The sequence below is a fragment of the Carassius gibelio genome, chromosome B7, assembly GCF_023724105.1.
Source record: "Carassius gibelio isolate Cgi1373 ecotype wild population from Czech Republic chromosome B7, carGib1.2-hapl.c, whole genome shotgun sequence".
Classification (NCBI taxonomy): Eukaryota; Metazoa; Chordata; class Actinopteri; order Cypriniformes; family Cyprinidae; genus Carassius; species Carassius gibelio.
The window spans coordinates 13,562,458-13,572,598 of NC_068402.1; the positions used below are offsets into that span (position 1 = coordinate 13,562,458).

General features: G+C 36.6%; 1 protein-coding gene and 1 pseudogene across 1 annotated transcript; one reads left to right on the top strand and one right to left on the bottom strand.

Annotated features, from left to right (window-relative positions):
- Positions 1–124: 124 nt before the first annotated feature.
- LOC127961326 (death-associated protein kinase 3-like) lies at positions 125–5,626 on the bottom strand (annotated as a pseudogene).
- On the top strand, positions 5,549–9,816 carry sh2d7 (SH2 domain containing 7). Its single transcript, XM_052560398.1, has 7 exons — positions 5,549–5,680; positions 6,687–6,931; positions 7,112–7,201; positions 7,669–7,852; positions 8,256–8,447; positions 8,546–9,169; positions 9,255–9,816. Exons 2-7 carry the CDS (start codon positions 6,708–6,710, stop codon positions 9,294–9,296), a joined length of 1,356 nt encoding a protein of 451 aa, XP_052416358.1. The 5' UTR covers positions 5,549–5,680; positions 6,687–6,707; the 3' UTR covers positions 9,297–9,816.
- The last annotated feature ends 325 nt before the right edge of the window (positions 9,817–10,141 follow it).

The following is a 10,141-nucleotide window of genomic DNA, read 5'->3' on the forward strand; positions in this document are numbered from 1 at the left end:
CATCCTACTAAGCATAGCAACTTATGGCATGCATGACATAAACTCGAACACACATTCCAAATAAACACACATTTCTCTGAAGCACCACGGCAATGGAAAAAAAATATTCTGATACTGTGGGATATTTAATAAATAAACAGGGTTTAATCAAATAAACTTGGTTCACTTGCCATTTCAACTTAATCTGATCTGGTACACAAATAACCAAAGGTGGACAACATGGTCTGTGTAAACACTGCCAGAACAAATTACAACTGTTCATGTAACATCAATAAAGGAAGCATCATAACTTTAAATACACCTAAAACATGAAAATAAATCAAAACATATCTTGTTTTGTGATTTTACAAATCAGAATGATTCTATAGGTTTTATATTGATAGATCAAAGATTAAAGGACTAAACAGAAGAAAAAAGAAACTTTGTAGCACCATTAATTTTTTTTCTTTACCTAACAGAAGTAATCTTAGAGTACAAACACATACATATATAGGGTCAATCTGGCAAATGGAGGTTGCTTGACGATTTAAATTTTCCTAATTTATTTACCTCTATGTACTGCTATTGCAAAATTTGGTTTAACTACAGCGTTGGGTCTTTGTGTCAAGGGTCACAACAAATTAAACAAATGTTTATGGAAGCTTCATCACTTTGGCCCAGGATAGTCCTATAGCTCCTTGCAATAATAATAAAAAATAATGTCCAGTGCACATTTTAAAATAAAAACAAGTAATCACTCCAAAAAAAAAAAAAAAAAAAAAAAATATATATATATATATATATATTTTCATGTATACAGTTCTCTCTGACTGACCATACCTGCTTTTATTCAGGTCTATATTCCCCAGCGTAGTGTCTTCAGCACATTTATCTGGCCTGTGTTTATATATTTCTGTGTAATCAGTGGGAGGGGGGTTATTAATGTGTCATCTCTGCTGGTCCAGATTGTTTCCCGTCAGCGGGTCTCCTTCACAGGATCTATTCAGTAACTCTTTCAGTGCTTCATTGACATCTATATTAAACACGCTGCTAAAGCTACAGTTTGGGAAGGTGACCTGGAAAGAACCCACCACTTCCTGTAGCCACTGCAGCTCAGCACACAGCTCCTTTTGCAAGGCCTCATAACGAGTCTGCCTCTCCTTATATCGCTCGCTCACTCGGCTAACGCTGGCATCCACACTCCTCATGTCTTCGTGAACACTCTGGGCCTCGACTTTACGAAACTCGTAAACGGAGCAGGGACAACTCATGTCTGATGCTTTCGCTTTCTTCTTTGTACCACATCTCCTTCTCATTGTAGACGGACACTAGTGCATCAGTGTCTTCCTGGAGAGAGTTGTGGGCCGACGCCAGCTGGCAGAAAGAGCCCTCCATGGCCGACACGTCCTCCTCCACCTGTGGCGAAGTGTTCAAAGTTGATGTAGGTGTTGTTAAGAGGCATACTGGAGTGGGACTTGATGGTGTACTCTTTGAGACGCTTTGTCTTCAGCTGCCTATGCTCTCTCTTCCTCTCTGGTGCTTTGCTGCGTTCCTCTTTATGCTCGTTAGACTGCCAACAGACAATGGGGTTAAGACTGAGAATGATGTTTAAGGACAGAGTGAGAGAAAGTCTATAAATGGCTTTCAGGCACACAATCACAAGCTCATAACATACCTTAATCCAGGGGTGGTTCAAGGCATCTGAGTCTCTTTCTGAAACACATGATTAAGATGGTAATTTATGCCATATTACTTGCAACAAGCACCATATTCTGTTTTGTCCCAAACACAAAGCTCACACTCAAACACAAACGGCCTTAGATGATCTCAACCATCTGCACTTACTTGGTGTCCTTTTCTAGCAGTTGTCGTATAAAATTCTTGGCAAGTTCACTGGTGTGGCCAAAGAATTCTTCATCAAACTCATAGTTCATGGCCGAGATGTTTCCCAGAGTGTCTTGCTTCGTTTCTCCTAGGAAAGGAGATGCCCCACTCAGCCTACATTTAGAAAGCATATTAGCAAAATATTAGACGTATTAGAACTTTGCTATACTCTCATATGTATTTATAGACTTGAAAAAATTATGATTTTGTGTACTTACAGGATATATGTTATAACACCAACACTCCTATAAAAGTAAAGCATTAAATTTAATATTTAACCATTTAAAAAAAGCTCAAATGATTAAGATATTTACATTTAATTTACATTCAAAAAATAATCCTTATTTTCCCAGTAGCTCATAATTCACAATCTCTGGAGCTGAAACCATAAAAACAATATGAAGTTAAAAAAATATATTATTTTAGCAAAAAATAATTCAATTTTTTGGTAGTGGAATAAATAATTAAAGAATAGTTCACCCTAAAAATTTAATTTTGTGGAAAACATACTCACCCTCCGACCATCCAAAATTTGTTTGTTTTTTTATTAGATTTTTTTTATGTAGCTTTAAATCAATGGGTGCCATCAGAATAAGCACTCAAACTGCTGTTAAAAACATCACAATACTCCACAAGTAACCAACATGACTCCAGTCAATCAATCAACAAAAAGCCAAAGCTGCGTGCTTTGTAAGTAACAAATCATCATTAATGTGTAACTTTAAACAAGTCCTATAATCATAAAATTGCAACACATAATTTTCCTCACTTCACAAGACGTTAACTGATGGACTGGAATCGCATTGATTACTTGTGGGTTATTGTGATGTTCTTATTTGAACCCATTCACTGCAGATGATTCATTGGTGAGCAAATGAAAAAATGAAGTAAATTCTAAATTTCTCCAAATCTGTTCCAAAGAAGCAACAAACTCATCTTCATCTTGGAAGGCCTGAAAGTGAGTAAATATTCAGCAAATGTTAATTTTCGAGTGAACTGTCCCTTTAAAGTGTGTTAGAGGTCATTCACACAGAACACATTTTTCTGTTCTGCACTGCTTTTGTGTTATTTTTCTATGTAAACATGCTAGATGAACATGTTTGACTGTTGCACTCATGAGGTCTTGCATTGTTCACAGTGTCTTAAGCATTACACAACAAATGTGGGACTCAAGGGCCTGTTAAGAAACGCGATCTTAGTGTGCATGTTAAAGGCTGTAGGCTTTAGGGTTTAAAACAGAAGATGTATCATACCAACAAACTCTGGTGTTCCAAAGATGTTTTTAAACTCAACATCTTCAGCAATCTTGTGGGCCAAGCCAAAATCTATGAGTTTGATTCGGGGCAGAGGTGCATTCTTATCCAGAAGCATGATGTTTTCAGGCTGCAAACCGGAAAATAAATTACACACACAGGAGCAAACCCACACTCATACACACACAAAGACACACTGTTCTTCTGATAAAGCATTCTGCAACAATCCACATCTGTCAGCCCAAATGTGTTGTACTGTAGTGTTCTGGGGCAGTGTTATGAGCCCAGTGGGTGTACTGTACCTTCAGGTCAAAATGAGCAATATTCCTTGTGTGCAAATAGTGCATGCCCTCTAGAATCTGTTTAATAAACTGTGTGGCTTCCTCCTCACTTAGAGACTCTTTTGCTGCCAAAAAGTCAAAAAGCTCTCCTCCAGACACCCTACAAATATACATAATTTCCTCTCAGTAACAATGATGATCCAAGCCCGAAATTATGTAATAATGAAATCATTTATATGAGCATCAGAAGAAGCTCTACTCACAGCTCTAAAATCAACCCCATGTCTGTCTTGTTCTCAAACACATCATGTAACGTCACGATATTAGGATGGTGTATCTGCTGTAGGATGTTGACCTCTCGCTCAATCTCTTCTCGGAGCACACCTCGCCGGCTAGCAATACTCTGACGCTTCTTTATGAACTTGGCTGCAAAATCCCGGCCTGAACTCTTTTCACGACACAGCTTTACAATTGCAAACTGCCCACTGAAAAACACATGAACAGTTATAGAACACACACTTACACAAGCAACACACCGTAATGCATCATTTAAGTGTTTATTCTCTATATAGACACTTAAAGGTGCTGTAAGTATTTGAATCTTCTAAAGCAAAAAAAAACATAATATGTTTGCAGATATTTAAGAAACATGCTAAAGTTAATTAATTTTTTTTTTCTGAAAAACAATGCTACAGTCAGTTTTTCCCCTTTGAAAATTTGCGTTCGGAATTCCGGGCCAGAATGTCAGTCTCTATTTTGGTTTGGGAAACCCGCCCAATGCCCATTACCCAATTGTATTTCGGTACCCCGCGTTGCCAGTTGGCAGAAAACAGAACTTATTTTATTTCATTCGTAGTCAAGTGCAGTTTATTTGGGCAGGGTGAAAAAAAAACCTCTCCAATATTTTGAATTTGGACTGCAATACCTAGTTCAACTACTCGGTGCCAATCCTGCATACAGCACCTTTAAAGGCCAATGTACTGTATATAATAAGTTGTATTTTATTTTATAATTTTTCATTTGTGCACTGCAGATTGTTGTTATATTCAGTTCATATTAGAGACTCAATTAAAATGTTGATGTTTTCAAACTGTTTATGCAGAGTTAGCCATCTCTGATCCTCATTAGAATTGTGCTGGGATAAAAATTTTGGAGTCAGGTGAATGACCCCGTACCCCTCTATATAGCAACTATATGAATGCAGTTGTGTAATGTGTATCATATGTATTGCAGCAATCAGCAAGTATATGATAAACCACCAAGTAAAAGGCTATTTTTTTACCTGCCAAGTTCCTCTCCAATCTCATAGCAATTCTCGACCTGCGGCTGCTTGAACACTGCCATTGTGATCTTATTTAAGAAAAACGAAGAGAAAAAGATTATTAGATTTACTGGACTCATAACAAACAGTACACACAGAAAAATGTACAGGCCTAATTGTTTTATTCAATCTCTATGAATAAATAAATGTAAAAATTTCAATTCGATGCACATACAGTACAATAATGTTAATCATACAGTATTATATGGTTTGTTGTGACCTAAATATTTCATTCATGATGGTGGGACAAATTTAGATCTTACTTAAGTGTGCAAGAAAGGCTGAGGCCTCACCTATATTTTAGCCTAAATTTATCCAAGGAAAACTGGTGTCTAGAATATAGAAAAATGAAAAACTCACAAAATGCACAATGAAAAAAGTCTATTTTTACAGATATTTTCTAACTGACAAGATATGCTTCTCATCTTGTAACACTTTTAATGTGCAGTCGATGCTTCCATCGAGAAAGCAGCATATTTTTTACCTGACAAACACGACCATTTTAACTACTGTTCATCCTGGAGGTAGCTGTGATCGTCCAAAATAGCAGATCTCCAAAAAGAACTGCGGTCAAAAACATGGTGTACTTCCACTCGGTCCCTTCGTTTGTTTTTAATTATCGAAATTGTAGAAAATTAAAGAAATGAAACGTAACTGCAATAAATACAGCAAACGCATACCCACAGCGGTAACATATAAGGACTAATCTAAAGAGTTCGTGTGACATTTGCATGTGTAATGTTTTTATTAAAAGGAAGTAAAATAACAAGGAATGTACCTACCTGTCATCACCAACAATGTTATGTTTCTGAATCCTATCATGCGCTCACGCGACTTTGACTTTTTTTCTTTACAGACCGCACGAATCCCAGCCCCAGCAGCAGTGTGTCGTGTTTCTGAAAGTGGACACGCCACCTGTTGAACTCATATGCCTGAGCCCCTTGACTAAAAAATAACACAACGTAAGGGATTTTTCTGAATTATATCTAGGTTGGACGGTTGTTGCTGTGTATCACAGAATGATGTCGTCTTGTTGTCTCACTCTTCTGTTCTGTTTACTGCTGACATGTGCTGATTAGATTAGCATTTTTAACATGTGACAAACAGTTGTATGTAGTTTTTGTAATACATGAGCATACCAAGTGTTTTTAGAATGTATTTATCATTTGCCACAATTTATTTTAATGAGAAATTTACTTCGTTAAACTACATAAATATTTTTCACTCTTTGCCCCATCAAAAAGCTTAAATATTTTTTTTATTTATTTAATTCATAAATTGAAAACATACTCCTAGTAGAACAGCATAAATTGCTTCAGCATAAAGTTAGGACTAATTCCTTTTTCCCATCATTTAATCTAAAACACTTTAATTAAATGTTACATAAAATGTAGGTACATATATCTAGCTAACATGCAAATCGTGAGGCCTAATATTAAAATGCAAAATCCAGGCTCGCATCACATTGTCTTTTATGCTTTGAGGCTGATAATCAAAATCACAAAATGTATCGAAACATGGCAAAAATGAGAACTATTTGACACTGGTAGCATAAAAATTTAATATTTGTATTAATAATAAAACTCGAGAAATGTTTCCCCCCACTCAGCTGGGAACATTCATTTGTTACATTCTGATACTTTATAAAACTGTGCGGTGGTTATAGTTCCTAATCCAAACTGTTTTCCAAATCCAAACCAGGTTTTTAATCTTTAATCTTTATACAATACTGCAATTCAAGCGGAAGAACCTTCCAAAGATAGTGAAACAAAATCACACTGAACCCGTACGTCGTTACTGACTACAGGCAGATAAACTCAAACAATAGAACCTTTTTACATTTGCAGGATCACACATTTACGTAGGAGGAAACTAAGCAAATGAAGTGTGCCATTCTTCCTGTTGCAGTATGTAAGTGATGTTATGAACGTTTGAAGGTGGAAAGTTGGCTAAACTGGATGCGTACAGTGCATTTGTGCAGGGAGGGAGATGCTCACAATGGAGCAAATAGAGGCAGCCTTGTACCAGAAGAAGAGATCTGAGAAATTGAATGAGAAGCAGATGGAAAGAATAGAGGGAATGGGGGAAGACTTCAGCATGGACAGAGGACTACAGAAGGAGCATATCCTCAAGTGGTTTGTGGAGACTCAGGCTGTGCTCATCTTGTGTGATGGAAGTTTTCCACCCTGGTTCCAGGGCTTCATCTCCAGACAGTAAGAACTAATGAGAGATAAGAGGTTTAGGAAATGTTTCATCATGAGCTGTAAAAGCATCTGAACACATTAAATATGCCTACTGTCTGTTTTGAGGTAATGGTAATGAGATGCAAATGTTTATGATTGTGAATTGAGGCAGCTGCTCTGGTGCACTGTGGTAACTGTTGCTGTTTGCAGTGAAGCAGAAGATCAGCTCAGAGACAAGAATGTTGGTTGTTTCCTTATCAGACTCAGCGAAAAAGCCATTGGATATATTCTTTCATACAAGTAAGAATAACCATTTTTCTGTAACACTATCATAATAGCTCATTTGTTATCATAATTAAATGCATTGGCTAACATAACCTAACAGCGATCTATATAAGAATGAATTGTATTAAAATACAATTGTTCATTGTTTGCTCATGTTAGTTCACATCTCAATAAAGAATGTTAATATGATATTTTTAAATATTACAACTTTTCGAAATGTATTATGTTGAAATGAACACTAAGTAAAATAAATCAATTCCGTAGAAATTATAGTTCATGTTAACTAATATTGACAGATTAGACCTTATTGTAAAGTGTTGTCAAATATAGTCATTTTAAGCAGATCCTACAGTATATTATGTGTAAACCCCTTCAATGTAGAGGGAAAATAAACTTGTTAATGGTTCAAACCTTTAAAAAAAAACAGTGTGAAGCTACAGTGTTTTCGATTGTTTCATTTCTCTAATGCTTTATGCTCACAGAGGACAGGATCGTTGTCGCCATTTTGTCATAAATCAAACCAAGACTGGCCTGTTCGGCGTTTCTGGTGATTCCACCACTCATAACAGTCTGACAGAACTGATCAATCACTTTAAAACCACACCGATCCAGCCTTTTGGAGAGTACCTGACTTCATATAACACAGATATGGACTCTGTGGAAGAGGTATCAATCATACTTTGCATTCTTTTTAAAGGTGCACTCAGTAATTATTCTTCATTAAAACAGTCTTATATATAAAGAAATGAATAGTACTTTTAAAATCATGTTCAATCACAATCTGTTTAATATAAGTACCCTTTATTTGATGACATGACCAGCCAAATTTCAAACACTTTATCTTTGTAATCCAAGAAAAAAAGAAAAGAAAAAAAAAACATGGTTAACTGTGAATAAATCGTTTATGGCATGAGATTTGGAAACTGTTTGAGTGTAGGGCATATTGGCAAGCACAACATACTAATACAAAAATCCACTTAAGTTCACATTTGAATACATGAAAACAAAGAGAATATCAACATTGTAGGAAATGGTTTACAATGCATGTGCTTTTCCATTTTTCTTCTAGGATGACAAAAATGAGCTTTATGATGTGTTTCAAAATAAGCCAAGAGGCAGCGCCGGTGTTAGCGTTAAGGCTCTAAGAAGTTTATGGGAACAAGCTAGCAATATCCCTCAAAACACGCCTCCATGTCTGTATTCTAAAAGTGGCCGGAAGCTGGAGATCTCCACTTCTATTGACAGGAACAGCCTGTCCCAGGTAACCAAGTCAGCTCTAGTAACCATGGCTAATTCTGATGTAAAACCTTTTTACATATCTAGTGTTGAAATTCATTCATGTGTTGTATAAATCATTAGGGAACGAAGGTTCCACCATTGCCAAAGAAGAATTCATCACTCCGGAATTCCTTAAGTGCTGGTTTTTCTGGTACAAATCCATCACAAGAACAACACAGCTTTTCAGAATCAAGGACATCTGGTGGTGATGAGAGAGCAAACGGCAAAAAAAGTGAAACCTTTGACACAGAAGGCTCTCAATTTAAGTTGCCTATCCAAGACGAAACCTCTAATTCTTGTAACATTATGCCCTCCACCCCTCAACAACCTCCTTTAGCTTCACCCAAAACAGCCTCCTGCTCTTATGCAGTCCTTGATCTTAAAAAACACAATAGTGGAGCTTGGCGAGAGCCCTATACTGACCAAGAAGCCCTGCAGCCCAACCCACTCTACCAGACCGCATCAGCGGTGTGTGCTGGCCAGAAGGACCAGCCCGGGCAAGAATATGACAACCCTATAAAGCTCATCGACAACATCCTTTCAGCAGAAAACCCCTATCAAGACATAACTGAACAACGGGACAGTAACACCTATGAACACATAGCTGAGAGCAACACCTATGAGGACATCCGAGTGACAGACAGCAACACGTATGCAAGCTTGGATGAGATGCAACCACACACACCAAGCATCTCGGGGAAGAAGGTGAGACCTGATATAATTAACAAATATACATCATTTCTGTACTGATGATTTTCTATGAAAATTAAAGAACCGTTTCCATTTACAGAATCATAAGTGGTGGAAACTTCGACTGGAGAATAAGAAGTAATAATCATCTGGTGAATGCAAAAGCTGAGAAAAATACTTCATTTAATATTTCATTTAAAGTCAGCCTTTTTATTTTGGTGTGTACAGTATACATATAACCTCAGTACAGTATGGTTTCTACACTTACAAAATGCTGACAATTTTTAAGCAAATACAATGGTACAATGAAATGGTTATGATAAAACACCTGCTCTGATTATATCTATTGTTATGACTGAATTTCCCAGTATTTCAATGTAGACTAGACTTTGGTATTTAATATTTTGTAATTAGTATAGTGCTCAAAGCCTATCACCGTTTTCTGTAACCCTAATCCAGCAATCCACACTGCTTGTTTGATACAATAGTCTTTCTCTACACATCTGAAACCAAAACACTGCACAGTATAACTGAATAAAGCATGGGGATAACATACAATAAGTGTTAGTATTGAGTAGATTAAATGCATTGTGCTTTGTATCTCCTTTAAAGTTATGTGCTGCCCTATTATATATGTATATCCAATAAACTGTAGAAAAAAAGTTTAGAATGTAGACCTTCTGTCATTTTTCCCACCATAGTACTATGTGATCCATTGCCATTCGGATAATAGCTGATTTAATGGATAGTCATATAATCACATCTCTGAGCCACTGAGGCATTTCCAAATGGTTTGGACTCTAAATATTGATCCACCTACAACCTCATGATGGACTGGACAACTAATGAAGGTTTCTTAAAATCCTTATGCTATATAATAATGTGTGCTTGCTTTTTTTACCCATCAAGCTTGAAAATTCGGCTAGCAGCTACAAACAGTCTTTCAGAGATTTATGAAAAGCTTATGATTCCTGATAATTATACATG